Below are 21,940 nucleotides of genomic sequence, written 5' to 3'. Positions count from 1 at the left end.
CTTCTTTACGCGTCTTCTCACTTTCCTAAACTCGTCCAAACTTGATAAATATGAGTCATAACATAATATACTCTCGTCTCTCTCACGGAATTTCCAAATAAACCCAACTCCGATATACTTTTCCGTTACCCCTCTTTTACAAGAAATCGATGCTAATTTCTTCTTTTACGTGACTCGTTCAACTACCTTCCCCGTTTCACCCAAACGAGCCCATTCCAATCCAACTGATCGAGAAAATCCGATTATATTTCTCCCAAAATCTTTCCAGGAACTCACCCAAAAACCCGATACCCTGTTTTACTTCAACTCGAGTTTCTAACCAAATCTAGTCCAATAAAACACCCAAACCATTCTCGTATATCCATTACATGTCCAATCCATGAGAATCAGCGATTGAATCTCGTCAAATCACGTCCAACTTCTGAACCCTAAATCTGGCAGTGTGAAAGAAATTTTCCCGACAAATTGAATTTTCAAAAGCTGGGGGATGAGTACCCCTTATCCAGACCATGGGTGCGAATAGAAGGTGGTATCCCCTTAGTAATTTGGTTACCCCTTATCCACTGTTGGGGTCCCTTTAGAAATTCTTTTTGGATGCCAATATAACTTCTCTAAGGCGTCTCCAACATACTTCCGGGGTACCTGTAGTATTCTTTTAGGACCACGTTTCGAACCAATTTTGCCGCGAAAGCTTATTTCTCCAAAAACACCTACAAAACAATAAAATAACCAAATAAGTATAAAATCGAGCATTATAAATACATAGAATTGAGATCATATTAGACACAAAAATGTGTCTACCAAATACCCCCAAACTTATTATTTGCTCTTCCTTGAGTAAATCAAATCTAGAAAATAAAAATCCTAACTCACTGTCGCAAGCATCGTCGGTTGCACTTAGCATGTGCAACAAGCCTTTAAACCCCTAGGTGACCCTAGTGGCCGAGTTATAGTCTCGGGAGGGCTTACCAGAGATATACCCACAAAACCTTTACTCTAGACCCTAGCTATTTAGGCAGAACCTTGGAAGGCACTAAAGAATCTCCTTGGTTGGCATACTTTTTGACTACAGGAGGAAGTACCCCGATGTGAAATTCCAATTGTTGTACACGAGTTTGCACTCAAGCATACTAAAACTCATATATAAGTGACAGATATCTACTCAGATAGTTTCTGGATATCATAAACGGAGTCAACCAATCACATGGATAGATTAAGAATATGGATGTAGAAAAATATAGATGGTTTTGATGTTGACTAAGGTGAACGTTGTTTCCCATATCTGTCTGAAGACCACTGCCAAAACGAACCTATCCTAATGGACTGAGATACTGGTTTGGACTAATATAAACATACTGGCATATACAAGGGAACCAGTGGTCAATAATCCTAACTCTAGGTCAACAGAACTGGCATATACAAGCGTACCAGTGGTCGACGTTATTAAATTTATTCCGATTGGTCTGATGGTCTGGTCTCAATTTCTCTTCTTTTCTTTTTTTTTTTCATAATTTTTTTCATCTTTTTCATTTTTTCTCATTATCTTTTCAAATTTTTTTTTGGTAATTCAGTAACTCTATTTCACCCTAGCAGTGGTAACAACTTGATTCGTGTGCCCCACCAAATCACTTAGAAACATATTTAAAAGAAAATAAATTAAAAACAGAAGGTGAAAAGGATTCAACGAGATATGGCGAAACTACCATGTTTTTTTCTAACAACTGAGCTATGTGCTTTTATGAATAGACTCTTTAGATGTTTTCATCTAATCAGATTGGTTCCTCAACTCCTACAACCAAGATGCTTCCATACACTTATATTGGTTAGTGTCATCCTTAATAAGCATAAAATTCTAGGCTCTGGAGTTTATTTATTGCAACTAAAAAGTTTCTCCCATACCCCCGAACTTAATCTAACATTGTCCTCAATGTTCTAAAGATAAAATTAAAAGCATGAACAATGAGAAATTGTTACCATTTGAAGCAAAAGAGATAAGGAAAGATATTACCGTGTTGCATGAGATTGGGTTACTTCCAAAGAAGTGCTAAGTTTAAAGTCTTCAGCCAGACATAAGAAAGAATTAATCACCTCGAATCATATAACAATAACCGAAACAATTGTGGATCTTTTGCATCAAAAAGTGTCATCACGGACAAAAGAAAACTGCAACAAACCAAGAAAGTGAATAAACATAGCACACCCTTGCCTAGTTTCCTGTTTAAGACAACTACATCTAGTTGTGGTTCAGGTTCAGGTTCAATAAAGGGGTCTAGATAAAACATCTTCATGGGCTGCACCTCCTCATAAGTAAGATCCGAATTATCAGGTTGTAAAGTTTGTAAAAACTCAAATGAAAACTTAGAAGCACATAATAATAACCTGAATAATTAAGGATCCTCATAGTCAATCATATTTGACTCATACAGTTGATCATAATGAAAGTGGTGGTCATTCTTAAGCAAATGTGTCGTTTCTATTTTTCTAAAGTGTTTAGGTTTAGTCTCAGAACTTAATAACTGACACATTTCAAATTCAAATCCACAATTGGAATTGGTGGGAAAACAAAATCAATCTGGGTATCATAGCCTGGGAAAACCACATCAACCAGAGGATGGGTTTCTAACAACTGAACTTCCTCACGGACATCACTAGGTTCAGGAAAATGTGTCTGAAGATGATCTTTTAAAATGGTAGAGGTACATATGTCAGTATGAGCTAAAGGTAAGGCACATGGAGAATGATAATCACCCCCAAACTTAGAGTTTTGGGTGTCTCTAGATAGACTAGCTACAATTTCCTTAATTTCTAGATCGTCAGAATCCTGAAAATAGTCAATTGCTTCTTCTAGGTTATACTCAGGTGATGCATCCTCACGCAAATTTAAAAGCTCTATGAGTTCATCTTCTTTGTCTAAGACTATAATTTTTAAATCATTGGACTCTAAAACAGTATTCTCATAATAAACTCGTTCCTCTAAACGATCATCGGCTTCGTAATCAAAAGGAAATACTACATCGTCTAAAACGAGGGTATCTCTAGTCAAATCCCCGTCCTTTTGAATAGGTAAATAATTTTTAAAATTATTTGGATTTGAACTAGAAATAACATTATCGTTATAAATCTTAATTGGAGTAACAAATTCCTGATCACTATGCCTACATATTTCAAATTCTTCATCAACACCCTCCTCATCATAATCATCATTATAATAGCATGAAAATGGTTGAACCTCATCTAAACATGTAGTGTTATCAATTATAACCTTGTCATCTTAATTATGTGAATAACTATCTTCATTCTCAAGGGTAATATTGGAAACACCATATTGGAAATTAAGCTTATTTCGAGCAATTCTTTCGTTCCTCTCTATCGCAAACCTATCTGTATTTTCAGCTAGTATCTTGAGAGACTCTTCTAGAGGAAGGATATGGCCAGAATGATCATCTATTATCTTGAGAGACTCTTCTAGAGGAAGAATAGGAACAAAATGATCATAAGGACTAGTCTTTAATTATTTAATTAAGTCGTCCAAAGACGAGGAGCTAGTACTATGATATTTCTTAGTACTATGATATTTCTTATTTTCTTGCTCGTAAGACCGGTACGCGTGCGGATAGTCATTGAGATCACCATGGTATGGGCCATAACCTTGAATAGGTCGGTGCTCCCAATCACTATTCACACTACTGTCAAAGTAATGTCCATTTTGAAAATCAGTCGGATATTCATTGTATTGGATATTGTAATACCAGTTCAACATACTTTTGTGTACGTGCAAATACAGGGTTGACTAAAATGGGTAAGATCAGGTTACCACAGCAAAATATACCTACAGTCAAAGACTGGTCAAAGGTACAAGGCTGAGGCTTGTGGTGTTTCGGATGATAACTCCCAGAGGGTTCACCGTACTAAACCACGTGTTTTCCTAAAAATCGGCGTCTGACGATGCAATATGGGGTGTGCACGTGTTTGTATCACAAAATATAACCCACTGACATGGGATTCGTGGGTGGATAAAGTCTTACCTCCCGTACTAGACGGGCGATGAACCGTTGAAGTCGACTCAGGCCACCGACTCCTATATTAGTGTACGAACCCGAGGGGTCGAGACAGTATCGTAACTGTCGTCCTTCCCTGCAAACAGTTTTATTTAATTTTTTTAACCCTTCCTTAGGGTTTAATAATAATGTCTTAGTCCAAAATAAAGTCCAAAAAATGTCCAAAAATAAAAAGGAAAATTACAAAAATACAACAAACCCTAATACAATTCTGCAAAAATAAAAAGAAATAAAATCTAAATATATACAAAATCTTCTTCACTCCTTTTGGACTCCTCTTTTCTTTCCTTCTTTGGCGATGCTTTCCTTTTATAGAACTTTGTCTTTCCTTGTAATTTCGCACCAAATCTGAAAAGACTCGAAAAATACCAAAGGCGTAAAAGAGAACAAAAATTCTAAAAAGAATAAAAATAAAATAAAATAAAAATAAATCTAAAACCTAATACAAATCCCCGTCGGCGGCGCCAAAAACTGATGTAGTTTTACAAGTGGTAAGTATGGGATTCGTTTGTCGGACTTGTGAAGACTCGATTCTAGACTTAAAAATAAAGAAAATATATACAAAAGATTTGTCACAATATCGAGAGGTACTGAGACTCGGGATTTCACCAATTTTCATACTCATGTGGTTCAAAAATCAATTCTACACAATTATAACTCATATGATAAAGATTATTGACTCTTATTCTTTGCCAAAGTAGATTCTGAAAGTAATGACTGTAAATCTAAAGCATGGGACATCAAAACAATTAAGCTAAGCATGACCCATCAATTGAAATCACAACCATTCAATAGAAATCATAAATCGATTTAATATTAGTGCAAAAAGTCACTTAAAGAATTAATGGAATTACCACAATGATGAAAAAGGGGTTCCTCCGTCGTCCCAGTGTTTGGGTTCAGCTCTTCATGGTGAAAACTCGCTCAAAATAATAATCCATAGCTCAAAAGGGTGTTTTATTGAAGAAAGGGTATAAAGCAATGTGTTTGTAACAGTTGTAATTGTTACAGAACCCACTGTTACAGATTTCCCTAACAGAACTGTTGCGAACTCAAAATAATTGTTGGAAAAATGGTTACAAAGTTATTGAGTTTGAAAGTGTAGATCACGATTTCTGTGACTGTATAACCGGGTCTTATGTTCTTCACCTTCGTCTTCTTCCTGAAAGTGCAGAACTCGTCTGCAACTTTCTTTCTTTGAACCAGAGACATTCTGTATTTACCCCAAACTCTCGATTACCTTATCTGGGGTCTCTACAACTCTATATATAACCAACAGATCCCGTAAAACTCAAGTTAATCCCAAAATAACTTCTTTTTCTCCCTCGACCAAGTCACGAGAATAACTCTCTCTGCAGCTTCTTTACGCGTCTTTTCACTTTCCTAAACTCGTCCAAACATGATAAATATGAGTCATAACATAATATACTCTCGTCTCTCTCACGGAATTTCCAAATAAACCCAACTCCGATATACTTTTCCGTGGCCCCTCTTTTACAAGAAATCGATGCTAATTTCTTCTTTACGTGACTCGTTCAACTACCTTCCCCGTTTCACCCAAACGAGCCCAATCCAATCCAACTGATCGAGAAAATCCGATTATATTTCTCCCAAAATCTTTCCAGGAACTCACCCAAAAACCCGATACCCTGTTTTACTTCAACTCGAGTTTCTAACCAAATCCAGTCCAATAAAACACCCAAACCATTCTCGTATATCCATTACATGTCCAATCCATGAGAATTAACGATTGAATCTCGTCAAATCACGTCCAACTTCTGAACCCTAAATCTGGCAGTGTGAAAGAAATTTTCCCGCCAAATTGAATTTTCAAAAGCTGGGGGATGAGTACCCCTTATCCAGACCATGGGTGTGAATAGAAGGTGGTCTCCCCTTAGTAATTTGGTTAATCCTTATCCACTATTAGGGTCCCTTTAGCAATTCTTTTGGAATGTCAATATAACTTTTTCTGGGGCGTCTCCAACATACTTCCGGGGTGCCTGTAGTATTCTTTTAGGACCACGTTTCGAACCAATTTTGCCGTGAAAGCTTATTTCTCCAAAAACACTTACAAAACAATAAAATAGCCAAATAAGTATAAAATCGAGCATTATAAATACGTAGAATTGAGATCATATCAAAAATGTGTCCATCACTATGCTTTAACAATCTCCCCCTTTGTCAATTTTAGTGACAATTTACAAGAATTCATTATACATGCGCTTGATTCCCAAATTCAACCGCACAATAACTTGTATACATTCAATCCTTTAAATGCCGTTGTTGACATTATAATAACAAAGTTAATACTCCCCCTAAAGGTAAGATAGTTAGATTTTCAATCCGCACGTCTTTGTTATTCCATCATCATATGATATGCTACTCCCCCTTAGTGTATGCTTTACTCTTTCGTTAGATATAAAGTTTAATCACCATTGTCCTTTCCCTTAGTCATACCAAATCAATATCAATATCACTTGTTTACTCCATATATTTCTCCCCCTTTTTGTCACAAAATAACAAAGGTACGAGCAAATAAATGACAAACCGAAAGGATCTTACAAATCTCACAAGACTTGCAACCTATAAGAGTTAAGCACGGTGGTTCCACACACTATTTTAGATAACCAGTATCAATACCGAAACTACAAAGTAATTTTTCCTTGATATGTTATCAAGGAAACAATTGCCCGAAGAAATTTTCCCTAATAGTTTAGAAAACCAAAAATCGATTAAGCACCTTAGTTTCTTTGCTAAACCGATTGCACAAATACAATCGCTTGTTCGATAAGACCAAAATAAAGATCATAATTAACTTTATTTTTCTCATCAGTCTCTAATTATTCATATAACTTAGATCTTTCACTTTTTAAACAAGACAAGTACTAGGTTAGTTAACTAGCATTTCTTGTTAAGACATTCGATTAGACTTGAGTAACAGAAACCTCCACTTTGAAAAGTCTAACTAAGATCAGAATAACTTAGTTTCTCTTATCCGGAATCGAATTGGACTATACAATTCATCCTGAAAACCTTTTATTTTGTTAAGCCATAAACAATTCATACAAACCAAATAAATCAACTTGCATAATTATTTACCTCAACCGGAAGCAATTGAAACAACATAGACATTAAAGCACCGCAATTGCACCGAAACTTTGTAAGTCTAAACGATTGACACCAAACAATAAAGCAAGATAACAATAGTTTTTCTTAATCGGAAACAATTGAATCACACACACATCCATACACAAATAATGGAATAAAACATCAATTATACTGAAATTTTGTTAAGTAAAAGCAATAAATATATGCAATAAAATCATGCTTTTCTTAAACAGGAAAACCGTTAACTAACAAAGTCGTTACCTCAAATTTCGCATCCTCTTCTCCAATAACGTTTGCATTTTCCCAGGGAGAATTGATACCAAAATATTATTATGTTGTCATCCTCTTGCAAGACAAAAGAACAACAACAACCAACCTTTACCAAAGAAAGGTTGAAAACCGGATTTAACTTATGCAATGCAAAAGTTGAAACCCCGAAACACATATGCTTTTATGCTAAACCAAACAATTCAACATGTTGTGACTTTTTCACATATTGTTTCAAACAGAACCCCTCATGATCCTTTGATAAAGCCTACCAACATGGGCTAGAACTTAATCCTGCGAAACCAAAAAGTCACCCAAACCATAAGGGTTCACATCATATGAGATCGAATATTAAGGTCATGAAAACCGAAATCAAACATCCCATAAACATACATAACAATAAGATAAAGAATTCAAGCACAGGCTATGTAAACGAAAAACCATCACAAGAAAAATTATAAACTAATAATTTCATTCATAATAAGATAATTTTATTCATTATAGACCTTATACAATTATTGAAAGAAATCAAAAACTGATATCTATTTTCTTTGCAACTCAGTCATTCATATCAGTGCTAAATGAAGGCAGATTATTACTTTCAGTCTTCAGCTTGTGAATTTCTTCAAGTAGATAACCTTGTTGCTTGACCAGAATTTCTTGCAGGTGAGAAAGTTTTGTGAAGGATTCTGCAAGAGTATGTAATTTTTTCTTTGATTGAACATAGAAGTGTGTCAATGCTTCAATACACTGATCTTTCTTTAGCATATTCTCTCTTCCTTTTTGGTAAGCCAATCTCTCTTTTTGATTTTACAATATCAAGAGAAGATGCAGATTATTCTTGAGTTGATCTTTCTGATCTAGCATCTTATCAAGAGAAGATGTTGGATCCAGACTCATGGTTCGGACAAAGAATGACCAAAGAAGAAGAAGGATCTTTTTATAATTTTCATACTTCCGAAAATATAATATTCCTATAAATACGAATATCTCAAATATTTTCAATTACTAGATTTCATTTCCATAATCTACACATAAGTGCCTTGATTTTTTCTTCTTCCTCACTTAAAGATTTGGCACACGTGGTGAGGAAATAATTCTAATACCGATCAGTTGGCATTAGTATGAGATTTTCTCTCATTATGGAATTTTGAACAACCAGAGTGTTCTTGATCCAGTATAGTATGAAAGGATCTCCTTTTGTTACCTCAAACTGACGAAGTATATAGAGATTGACTTAGGTTGCCTATGCAACTTTTAGCAATTTTATTTTTGAGACAGTTTTTGCATCTTGTATTATTTTTCCCTTTACCATTAGATGATTTAATAACCTCAGAAGACATTTCCACTTTAAAATGGGTAAATCACTAATGGAGGAGGAAGAAATAAGATTGACAACTAGTGCAATATTAGATGTTTCCTTTTCTTCAGAATCATATGAATCAGAGATCTCATCTAGAGTTATAGCCAGAGCCTTGCTTCCAGTGTATTTCTTAAGATTGGGACAGTCTTTAGCAATATGACCAAACCCTTTACACTTAAAGCACTGTGGTTGATATTCATCATCTTCTTCATGATCCTTTTTGACAAGAACTCGATTATGTGGACGAGAAGATCGATGAGTATCCTTTATGAATCTCTTATTTCTTTTCTTTAAGAGATCTCGAAACTGTCTAGTAATTAATGATAATGATTGTTCAATTTCATCATCAGAATTTTCTACAATCTAGTCATCTGAATCATCCACCTGTCTATTCCTCTCCATTGGAGCTTTCGGAGCTTTTGCAGCTATAAAAGCGATTCCTTTTGTTTGAATAGACCGTGATTCATGATCAAATATCTTTAACTTTTCAACGAGTGTGCTTTGTGAAAGTGTTGAAAGATCATTTGCTTCTATGATTGCATGCTTCTTAGAATCGTATCTGGATGGCAACGATCTGAGAATTTTGCACCCTATATCCTTTTCAGAAATAGTCTTTCCAAGAGAGAAAGAAGCTTTAATTATCTCAGAGAGTTTAATATGAAACTCTTTAAAAGTGTCATTGTCATCCATTCGAAGGTTTTCCTAATCGGATGTAAGAGTTTGAAGTCTAACTTCTTTCTCTGATGTATTTCCTTCGAATACGATCTGAAGATTATCCCAAGCTTCTTTCGAAGTTTGACATGTTGATACATGATGTTGTAGATAACAGCTTACAGCATGTATTATAGCATTCAAACCATCCGAATTCTGCTTTGCAAGAGCCTTTTCTTCGTTTGAAAATCTACTAAGCGTTTAAACTCAGTTTTCGAATTTTCTATCTTTGGACGAATATAGCCATCGACGACTAATAGCCATGTATTAAAGTCTCGTGATTGAAGAAAATATCTCATAGCAGATTTCCACCATAGATAGTTTGTTCCGTCAAATCTTGGAGGTACTTTAATTGAAGTCGATTCATGAGAACTCGAGTTCATTCTTTTAAGTTGGATCGCACCAAACACGGACTGAGTCGAGACAATACAACTAACCGGTTCACACTTCTTGTGATCGACTATGGATACGAGATCGAGATAATACGATAACAAGATAACTTGTGTGATTGACTATGGATACAAGATCGAGACAATACAACAATGAAGTATGTTTACTTGATAAAAGGTTCGGACTTAACCAAACACAATAGGATTACTATCAAGTAAATAGAAATTAACGTTTGTGTATTTTGCTTCTAATTATAATAAAACAATTATAATTGCGGAAATAGAAAAGTAAAAGACACAACAAGATTTTGTTAACGAGGAAACCGTAAATGCAGAAAAACCCCGGGACCTTGTCCAGAACTGAATACTCTCAGGATTAAGCCGCTATACAAAATCTAAACCAACTTCGTATAGTTGATACCAAGAAACTAAACCTATGGTTCACTTAGTTCCGTATGTATCCCTGCGCCTCCAACTTGTTAAGAGGTCACGCACTTGGAACAATTACTTTGGTTCGTATTCCAAACAGTAAAGGAACAACAATACTGTTCGGTAACAACTCTTTTCAACCAAATGATATGAGTTCAACAAAAGGCTCTTCCGTTTATCCCAATAAACCCATTTGTCAGGTCCTTAGATCTATCTTATCAACAACTACCAACGTAATTGTTAAGATTTTGTAATCAATACTTTTAATCACAAAGAATTGTATTGATGCCGATCTACACAACTAATCAATCAAATCTATCACAAAGATAAACCGATTATAGTTGGATCCTTTTCAGCCGAAACAAGTATTGTGTACACCAAAGATCATGAACCAAAATCAGAAATCTTCTTGGTCTTCAAATCTTCTTAGATCTTCAATAAACACCTGCACACAATCAACTTGAATCTCTTGTGATCAATCACATACAGAACGAAGTCTGTTAACAATGGATTATCACAAGACGTCTTTAGAACTACAAACAGTCTAAAGATCCCCTTCGAAACTTCGATCTAGTTTGAGTGAATCTTAATCAGAAGAGAAGATTCTCAAGCATAAACAAACTAGGTGCAATCAAAATTCAACAACCGTTAGTCAATCAAATCAACCGAAAAATAATAATAAACCGCAGTTATCTAGTTTCCTACCAACTGTACTAATAGTGCTTCTCAATCCCAAAGAAGTCTTTAAACCGAGCGGCCGTAAGAGATTTCGCCTAATTAAGTTACTTTCCTCTCCGAATAGGCGGCTCCACCAGTAACAACACAACTAGGTAGTTTTGCTGGCTCTGAGGATTAGTTTGCTTGAAATGCAAACTTCAATATTTATAGACCAAGGAAGTTTGGACACCAAGGAATCCAAAACCGAAAATATTCTTAAGATATGCAATATATTTCCAAATTCGGTTTCCATAATTCCTGGAAATGCTTTGTCCAAATATTGACCTCTCTTAAAAAATCTCCAACTAGTAAATGCACATTACTAATTTTTATTTTCTAAAGATATGCAAAGCTAAAAACCTTAATTAAAAGATTCTTAATTTATTTTGATCTGGGATTCTCCTTTAGCTATTAAAGAATATCTTTGAACAATAAAAGATAAGCGTTACTGCACATGTTCAAAGTATGTCGACATCTTTACTTTGTAAGTCCTTTTTCGTACTTACAATCTTGGAACCGATTTTCCACACTTCCAAACAAGTTTAGAATTGGTTCATCTGACTTCCAAGAACTATGTGATTGATTATCCTATCAAATCACCAAACATGGGTTTCACGGTTCTACCAAAACAAGTTTCGGTTCTACCTCCACGTGGGTACTAGAATTAGTCACGCTAGTTACCAAAGCTTGGTTGACTGGGTACTAGGATCGGTTCTCACATATATATGGTATCTAACTTGTATTTGGTGCACATGTCCATAGTATCGGTTTCCAATAACTAAAAACGTGTTGCGCATGTTCATAGGATGGGTTCCCAATAACTAGAAACTTGTTACACCTCTTACGAGGATCGATTCTCCTTTTGTGATCGGTTACACCTCTTACTAGGATTGGTCCCACAATGTCTAGAGTTGGTCATACCAATTACAACAAATCGATCATACCCTCTCAGATGATTACTTAAGATCGGTTTCACTAACAAAAGTCATATCAATACAAAAGCCAGGCCTTGTGAATAGTTTTACCAAGAACATAAACAAGTAATGAGCGGTTATACTTAACACACATATTGGTAATTCAAAACATATGCAATGAATAACAATACCAATAAGCCTAGCGATTTCCCTTTCGACTCACAAAACAAATTTATGAATGTACTTCCTTTAAACGAATGTAAAACATTGTTTCCTAGGATGAAATCTTCACCTCATACCCATACATAATCACAATAGCATTTAAACGATTACATCGATGTCTTATATACAAAGTTAAAAACATAAGTGTTATACTTCGTATTGTATTCCTTAATACTACGTCTAACTAGAGTATACTCATTCATAGCTTCGCAATTATGTTTTCAATATGCACGACTTGAAAGATACATTATGGAATGAAACAGTTCAATTCAAATATTACTAACCTCAAGTGGAAGGATGATGTCACGTTGTAGCTCATTACTTCTTCACATTCTTCACGTCTTCACGTAATACTTGTAATGTCTCATATCCTAATGCGTTTAAGATAACCTATACGAAGTTGACTCTAGTAAATAATCAAGCGACTTTTAAATGAGTTTTGGTTCACTAAAATATGACAACCAAACTTGACATACCAATGCTTGGTGGGTTCAACCGAGCTATGCTCTAACAGGCTTCGTCAGATAAATTATGTGTAAGGTGGGGTTCACCTTGTAAGCGAAGTGAGTGATACTAAGGTACTGAGCGTTCTGAAAACCTCAAGCCTTATTACGTCGTGATCATGACCATGAGTGGCATATTACTCCTATTGAAGTCATCGGTCCATGAGCTTATGGATGGGTTCCCACGGATGAGAGCAAGCCACTTACTACTCTGCCAGTTTGTTATGGTGATTACATTCCTTGGGCCTTGAATTTTGCTGGTATCAAATTTGTTGTTATGTTCTTTCTCCTCTTACATTATTTGGTGATTATTCATCTGTACTTGGTGTATTTCAGGACGATGGTGAGGAAAGTTCCGAGGCTTCTCTTCCTTCGAAGGGTAAAGCTACTGTCAAGGTATGATTTGATATGAGATTATATGTGTATATATTTCCCCTCAAAGCAATCAAGGTGTCGGGGGTTTTGATTGAATCGAGATCATCCTGTAAAACATTAAGTCTTAAGGAAGATAGTCTCTGAAGAATCTTCGAGGCATTTTGGTGTGCATCCTTAGAGATTTCGTCCCTGTCCATATAGTCCGACTGCTTCAAACACATACTTATTAGGTCTTAACGTGTTTTCCTGCTCTGATATACCAATTGAAGACACCGGGGGTACCAAAATACACCACCAACTTTTTCGTAGGCAATTTGTATGGACAAACTCAACACAACTCCGAGAGTTAAAACTCAATCAAGGAAAGTGTCTAGATCTCTATCTTTCTTGCGATTAGAACGTTTATATAATTAAATCCGTGAACCTAATCAGAAACAGATTTCTTGGACGGTACCAAAGACCAATGTCCAAGGATCAATCAAGTCGTATCCAACAAACTAGGTCGGATGTATCTACTCTGATTGATCAAAGCACAACTTGTGATACTTCAAGTATAAAGATAAACAATATAATGCGGAAAAATAAATAACACAAAAACCAAACATTTTGTTAATGAGGAAACCACAAATGCAGAAAAACCCCAGGACCTAGTCCAGATTGAACACCAAACTGTATTAAGTCGCTACAGACACTATCCTACTACCAATTAACATCGGTATGGAATGTAGTTGAGCCCGAACTCAGTCTCCCACTGATTCAGGTACAGTCGCACTCCCTACGCCTCTTGAATCCCAGCAGGACTCCGCACAATTGATTCCCTTAGATGACATGACACCAACTAAGAGTTGTTTCAAATCAATTGAAGATTGTAAACCAAATCTGCCTCCCACAAATTAAGCCTATATAATTGATTTCCTGATTTACGACAGAAACAGATGATCAGATCAAACGTAGGATCAAGGTGACGGAAATCAATAGCCATTTAACAGAAGTATAGTTATCCTCAAAATCCAGACTTATGCAACACGAAGTGCAACTTAGATTAATATTCACCTCACAAGTATAAAACTTGCGGAATCACAAAGTTGAGACGAAGAGAAATTTGTGATTTCTATCTATCTTGTTTAAGTTACATATCAACAATCGAACAAGATCAGGATACTAAGTTATCAAGATAAAAGATAACTGGACCTGGCTTCACGAATCCCAATGAAGTATTTGATAGTCGCTAAACCCTAAAAGGGTTTCTGGAGAGGACAAATCTAAATACAACTAGGACACACCAAAAAGTAGTGTCGGGGTTTAAAGATCCCAATTGTCAAGAGTTCCTTTATATAGACTTCAAAGTATAGGTTGATTTAGGTTTAAGCTAAGATAGATTTGGAACCAAGCAAACAATATTCACCGTTAGATAAAAGCTTGGAATCTTATTCACGTAAACAAGATATACACTCTGGTTAGGTAAACCGTAACCGAACCGTGTACAAAGACTATGTTCAACATGGTTAGCCGAAACTAGCCGGTTTGAGCTTAAAAGCTTAACACTCATTTTCATGAACACAAAGACATCTTGAGTCACAATCATGTGATCAAATAAGTCTAGTATTTTTAGAGAATTGATCAAATGCCAATCATTAAGTAAAAATAATTTAATTGCATTTGAATACAATCAACATAGTTTGTAAATGCACAAAGTACAAATACACGAGTCATTCGTGAATCGGTTGAGTCATGGTACGCGGACCGGTTTGCAAGCTTATGAGCAAATCCGAGTTCCGAAGTTGACATAACTTTTTCAGTTCACGTACCGGTTTGCAAACTTAGGTGCAAAACTGAGTTCTAGAGTTAATAGAACTTTTTTAGTTTGCGAACCGGTTTGGAAACCTTAAGACTTTACCGGTTCCGGAGTTCACATAACCTTTTTCAGTTTGCGTACCGGTTTGGTTACTAAACTATTTCAGGAACATAGAACTATATTAGTTCGAATTACCGGTTTGGATACTTAAACCAGTTCCCTTACCACAGTTCCAAAATGGTTTGCGTACGAATATGCATACCTATCTGGATCACAAAACAAACAGATTTTCCCATGATGTGCATACGCGTATCACACAAATCTGTAAGTCGATATATAGCTACTCCACTACATGTATGAGTGTTAGAGCACTGCTCGGTCGAACTCGCAAGCGTTGCTATCTCAAGTTTGTTTGTCAAGTTTAGTTTCCAAAACGATAAAGTATTGATTTCTAGTCTAGTTATAGATAAGTCTAGGACTAGGATAGAAAGTGTAGTTGAGCTCTAGACTCCACGACGTTCATCATGCAAAGACGAAGAACTACTCAAGGAACTGGTGGAACTTGATCGACTAAAAGGTATATGGAGACTTGAACTTATCTATCACTCAAAAGTCTATCTACTCTATCTCCTATCTTGAGACAAAAATCGTATCGCTATATAGACTTCAATTATACACATTTTCTATTTCGAGCCCAGATTATCTTGCTTATCTATTTCTCGAAATATGTGTTGGTAAGTTTCGCTTTGGCCAAGTTCATCTTTACAAGTGACGAAAGTCATGTTGATTGTTTCAGTCTCTTGAAAATCTCTTTGATGAAAAATGGAGTGTGAATAACCTCTATATAACATCCTCTAAGAATGTTTCAATGATTGAAATGAGAGTTTAGAATATGTAACCATCTTTGGATATAAGCATATAGTGTGTTCGCACATTAGTGTATAAGTCCAAAACCGGGAACCAAATGTATGCATACTTGTGCGTGTACTAAATGGTTGATGGAGACGGGGTAAGTATGCGTACCCGTACGCATATTGGCGGAAGTTCACGACCGTGAATTTCTGCCGAGTTTGGAATTCAAAACCAACTCAATCCGGTTACCAAAGTATGCCTACCCATACGCATACTAGCGGAAAGTTGACGTCCGTGAATTTCTGCTGAGTTTGAAAACCAAAACAAACTCAAATCCGGTTACTTAAGTACACATACCCGTACGCATACTTAAGTGTGTTACTTTCTAAAATTGGTTTGTTCATGAACTAACATTTATATAATAAGGAATGCAATTTGCAAACCGTGGCTATAATGTTCATGAATCGATTTGAGTGAATCAAAACCGATTTTGCTTCGATTGTGTCTTGTATACTTCTATAAGATCTAAGCAATTGAACAACTCTCTAACTAGTTCTTTTGAGTCATGTGAACTAGTTTTGGTGAAGATGAGTATGGTTGATATGAAAGTGATCATATGGCTAACCATTTGGTTAACTACCGTTGAACCAACTAGGTGTACACGTTTAGGTAGAGTTACACAATAGCACCATATTCACGATATCCTAGAGATGTGTGTACGATATATGTGCGACTATTTTTAATGGCCAGATTAAGGAAAATTAATAACTAATGGATATTGTTTCTAGTTCGCATTAAGAATTCTACTGTTTGAAGAAGAAGTAAAACTAATTGAAACAACATCCTATTGAAGTCACATGAATAGAGATTTGAAATCAGTTACACAAGATACTGTTTTTTAGATAAACATGAATCATCATAACTAATCAATTTTAAACTTTCTTATACCATACAGTTAATCGGCTGCAACACAAACTTATTTCTGCTGAACCACCATGAATGGAAATCCTAAGTAGTCATTCAACAAATGAACCCACAGAAATGATGTAAATTCTGATCAGAACCTTAAAGGATCATCCAAGATTTTCCATCACGGATCTAATTAAAACTCTTTTACTGGAAACCCTGAATCACAAATTTATCGACCAAATCAATACTCTTCAATGCAACAACCATCTATTTTATTGATCAAAAAGAAGATCAACTGTCCTTCTGCCAGCTCTTGATTGTGCTGAATGAAGTGATTCTTGAAAATCGAAAAACTCTGATCTCCAATAAGCCAAATCAATCATACCAAACATAAAAAACCAGATCCTATATCAAAACAATGGATCTAAATATCTATTTACGTATGCGCGACCTCAAGTCCGAGGATATGATTAGGTATTCTATGTTTTGTTGGGGGTGAGTTAGTCAAACAGAAAAACGGAGTGCTATTATGTTAAGTTGTGGTATTTTGTGTTTCGTTAACTTCTATTCTGGTACCAAACGTCATTGGCCCATTTTCAAAACTATGTCAAAAACCAGAAAATAAGAAAAGGTAAAACAAAAATAAAAACAAAAATAAGAAACCAAAAACAATTGACAGCGGCGCCAAAATTTGATACATGTCGCAGCGCGTCAAAATTAATTATACTTTCTCACTACTGAAAATATATAATGAAATTAGAGTAAGAAATGATCGTTTCCACTGTTTCAATCTCCTATAAAGAACAAGGATGGTTTTCTGTTTCTATAACTAAACTAAGCGCAAACAAGAAAAGGTAAACAAGCAAATCAAATAAGTGAAAATATTGGTCAAGAATTTTGTTTTCATTCACAAACATGTTCTTGTCTTAGTAACTAGAATTGATATTTGATCTCTCATTATCAAAATCTCCAAAACACCTTGATTACGAGAATATCCCGTAAATTTCCTCATAAGCATAGATCCATACATAGATTCAATACAGCTCAGATTCCTACTTCACAAGCATACATAAGACGCGAGAAAGGAATATGCGATCAATCTGGTAAGTAACAGTTAGCATTACTCCAACCTACGAACTGTGTAAAAATAATACCCTGGATAACTTTATCTAGTGCTCAACGAAGAACCGTTGCAACCCATGTAAGAAACGTAACTCATAATATTTCACTAATACAAAATGCAATATATATATATATATATATATATATATATATTGCGCAACCTCTATGCAGGCATCTAGTTGTTGTTAGGAATCCTCCGGTCTAACTAATCTCGAAAACCGGCTTGTAAGGTTAGGGTTGTTCAAGGCTTATTAAGCATGGAACCTAGGTTGCCCTAGGCGATGTGGTACTATTTAACACCCCCCTTCAACGATTAGAGCTACACTGACGGAATGGCACGGAAATCGCGGACACACACGCTGACGGGGATACGGAGTGGTACGGAAACCACGAATGCACGCTGACGGGGATAAGGAGTGGTATGGAAACCACGAACACATGGACAACGTTGAGAGGGGCCTGGCTCTGATACCATGACAAAGATTGTCATGACATGTATATTTATATTCTGAATGATACAATAGTCGGCATTGCCCAGTGAGTTTATAGCATGTTTCGTAACCAAATTAAATTTAGGTGTAGAGGAAGAGAGATGCATCAAGCACAATCAATCCTACAAGTAATTCCATAAACTTACCTCTCCGGCATTAAAAAGAAACCTCTGCTTATCAAAGAACAGCAAAACTGATGGTATGGCGAAGTATCTTGCGTATCCAATCCAAGTCCCAGTATCTGCAGGACGAATTCCAACAACTAAAGTCAACTTTCCAAGTCCAAAAAACGAGTCGGCTTAGATTAGTTCTTCAATCTTTCCTTACATAAAATAGTCTACTATGGTATGGAGAACAAACAGTGAGTAAATTGGCAATTTAGTTCATTTAACAAGAAGAAAAATCAACAACTGAATAGATGGATGAATTGAACAATAGAAATGGGAAAAGTACCTGCAGGTGGTGTTGAATTTGTCGTCGGTGTTTAGTCACCGAGCTTCTGTTGAAGAATTTTGGGTTTATCCTCCCTATATTTTCAGATTCACCTATTTTGGGTTTATCCTCCCTATATTCTCAGATTCACCTTTCTCCTCCATTATCTAAGGTTTAGAAGGTTTGGATGTAGCTATTCGAGAGAGGGAAAGAAAGCGAAGATTGAGGGGAGAGGCAAAAGATGCAATCCAGAAGATTGCGACTTAAAAGAATCAGCAAGGGACAAAAGGAAACATGACACATAACAACATTTTGGTCAGTCTGAAAATTTGGAAGCACACAAGGATTTGATCCAAACTGCATATGGTACAATTCAAGTATTCTATGGCCTACGGTGTTCATTGAAGCCGAGCGGCATGTTAGCACAAATCTAATAATAAAACAGTGCACCGTACAGAATAAAATATCTTGGGCAAAAAATTCAATAAAATGAATCCAAGAAACCTGTAGTAGAATTTTACTCCAATTGTAACAAGTTCATAAATATCTTAAACAGCCATAAGAACGCTTAACTTTATAACCAAAACCAACTGACTAGATGATTTTTGTTTTCTTATCCCTAACAATGTTCGACTTCACAAGTGATATCCAAAACTTAAGCTGCTTGCTTCTTCAGCTTCGCGAGCTCCTGACGGATAGCTCCACCTCTCTGCACATTCAAAAGGCACAGCAACCAATAAGCTAGCTGTTAAGCTCCATGGACTAGACTTTATCTCGAGAAAAACTAATCAGAAATTACTAGAAATTTCTCCAACTCCAACAATAATTAGAATGATTTTGGAACGAGACAAGGTTTAGAGTCTGTTCCAGAAGAATTTTTTTTTGAAAGGAAGATGATATCTTTTTACTAATTAACAAACCTTGATCTTTGCCAACATGACCTTGAACCTGTCAAAGTCATTCAAGGATGCTCTTTTCTTCTGAACAATTAATTTCCTTCCCCAAGAGCTGCTCTCCCATTTCTTCTTAACATCTGTACATAATTTACGCAACAGTCTTATTTGTTACAAACTATAGACAGAGAGCATAGCAACTAACTTTTCTACACAAACACAAAAGCTGGTAACTCGCCTGCAGCCTCCATGGCATCGATCAAAGCCTTCTTTTTAGGGATTCTGCCAATGTCAATCTTGATATCTGTCAAGGAGAGCCTTTTGAAGTTCATTTGGCTTCTCTCCATATCAGGGGCATCAACCAAAGCCTGCAAAGTTTTGCAGTAAAAAGAGAGTCACCACACGCGTCTATGGTTTGGGAATGTAACCTAAACAAAATTGTAGACACGTAATATGCTCATTGTAACAGAGCCAATAAAATTGATGACATTTTGACTTTGAGTACAAGTAGCATCAGAATAACTACACAGAGATAGACTTCTGAGAGATAAGCATCTATAAAACAAAAATTAACGGGAAGAAAAAAGTCAAAAACTGACAAGACAGAAATGAAGGTTTGGCGAAATAGGTCTGTAGTACATTGAACACTAAACTGGAAGATATATCTCACAAAAAATAGCTAAAAGGTAAAAACACATTCGCAGATACTTAAACATCTTGGTAAGTTAAATATCCTTAAAAATAATATGTGCCATTTCAGAAAACTGAGAATTGGAACTAAGTGACCAAATCTCTAAATCAAATAAGCAGTATTTCATGTATGGAGCTATATGAGAAGTCGCAAGCGAGTGGCTTTCTGCTCTTCACTTGACGCTCCATAAATATAGAACTAATTTAGTAAGGTAAAAACTAATTGGAAGATGTATCACATAAAAATAACCAAAAGGTAAAAACACATTTGCAAATATTAAAACATCTTGTTACATTAAATATCCAGAAGCATAACATGTGCCATTTTTAGAAGACTAAGAATTGGAACTAAGTCAATCCAAATATAAATCAATTAAGCAATATTTCATGTACGGAGCTATATGAGAAGTCGCAAGCAAGTGGCTTTCTGCTCTTCACTTGAGGCTCCATAAATATTGAACTAATTAGAAACTACTTCAGAGGGTGACGACAAAGAAATTGCGACATTGATTTAGTAAGGTTTAGAGGGGTTGAGACTGAGATTAACGCCCATTACAATGCAGTAATTACTACATTCTGGACACACACTATTACTATGGCCTTTCTTGTAACAACTTGTCTAGAAGGTTGATTTTGCTAATAAAACACAGTAAAACATTCATCCAGGCCGGAACAAAGAAAAACACTCCACTGATCCCTAAAACAGATAAACACTCAAGTCAATCAATAGGAGGCAATGAGTAAATATTAACAAATGTTATTCTTAACTGCAAAACCTAAAAATCCATCACAATAATGTACATAAACACCCATAACCCTAGCTTCTAGTGATTAAATGAGCAGACAAAACACGATCTAGGATACATAAAATTACCCTGTTTTGATCGATGACATCAACGATGACTACAAGTTTACCATAATCTTCACCGTAGTTAACGAGAGCAACTCTCCCAATCTCAACATAACGCTTGAAAGGCTACAAAATCAGAAACGATACATATTGTTAAACCCTAGTTTGAAATCTGGAAATAAGAAATAGCCTAAATCGAACATGAAAACCTAAATCAATGGTATATCAATCAGACAGTAAGGGAACTGAGAAAATGTTATACCATTTTCAGATATCTGGTGGTGGGAACGAAGGATAGAGGAGGGCTATGAGTTTGTTTGGAAGATGGATTAGGGTTTTGCTCTCTCTTCTTTTAAATGTCAAAAAAAAGTGGACAGTACGTGCATTCCGCACGGGTCCGTATACTCTTGAGCTGGTTTTATTACTTAATCCCAAGCTGGTTTTAACTTTTAAGCGTCAAGACTTGTCTAGGAATGTGTAAGAATGCGTTTGTTTTTTTTGCTAATTCGGGATCTCGAGACAGATGTCAGGCGGTTTGTTTTTTATTTTGAATCAGACCTGACTCGCGATCCGAGTCAGACTTAATTACTAACTCGGACCCGTTTGAGTCAGGTAATAAAATACCACTGATTTATGGGAACAAACCACTGACTCATACTTTTGAGTCAGATGAGTCAGATCCAGACGAGTCAGGTGATTTCAGTCAGACCCAGGCAAGTCAGATTCAAATAAGTCAGGTGAGTCAGGAGAAAATAAACAAACTCTAGGATAGGGCTGAAATTCTTTTTGAAGGGGTAGGCAAAATGTAGTTTAGTGACTTTTTTTTTTTATATAAGATAATAAATTTTAT

General features: G+C 35.8%; 1 protein-coding gene across 1 annotated transcript; it reads right to left on the bottom strand.

Annotated features, from left to right (window-relative positions):
* Positions 1 to 19,088: 19,088 nt before the first annotated feature.
* On the bottom strand, positions 19,089 to 21,472 carry LOC113349891 (60S ribosomal protein L14-2). Its single transcript, XM_026593923.1, has 5 exons — positions 21,353 to 21,472; positions 21,115 to 21,216; positions 19,789 to 19,918; positions 19,578 to 19,690; positions 19,089 to 19,366 (listed from the first exon to the last, which is right to left on the bottom strand). The coding sequence occupies exons 1-5, from the start codon at positions 21,353 to 21,355 to the stop codon at positions 19,313 to 19,315; spliced, it is 402 nt and encodes a 133-aa protein (XP_026449708.1). The 5' UTR covers positions 21,356 to 21,472; the 3' UTR covers positions 19,089 to 19,312.
* Positions 21,473 to 21,940: the final 468 nt, after the last annotated feature.

Source organism: Papaver somniferum, chromosome 2 (assembly GCF_003573695.1).
Source record: "Papaver somniferum cultivar HN1 chromosome 2, ASM357369v1, whole genome shotgun sequence".
Classification (NCBI taxonomy): Eukaryota; Viridiplantae; Streptophyta; class Magnoliopsida; order Ranunculales; family Papaveraceae; genus Papaver; species Papaver somniferum.
This window is presented reverse-complemented; position numbering and strand designations above follow the sequence as displayed.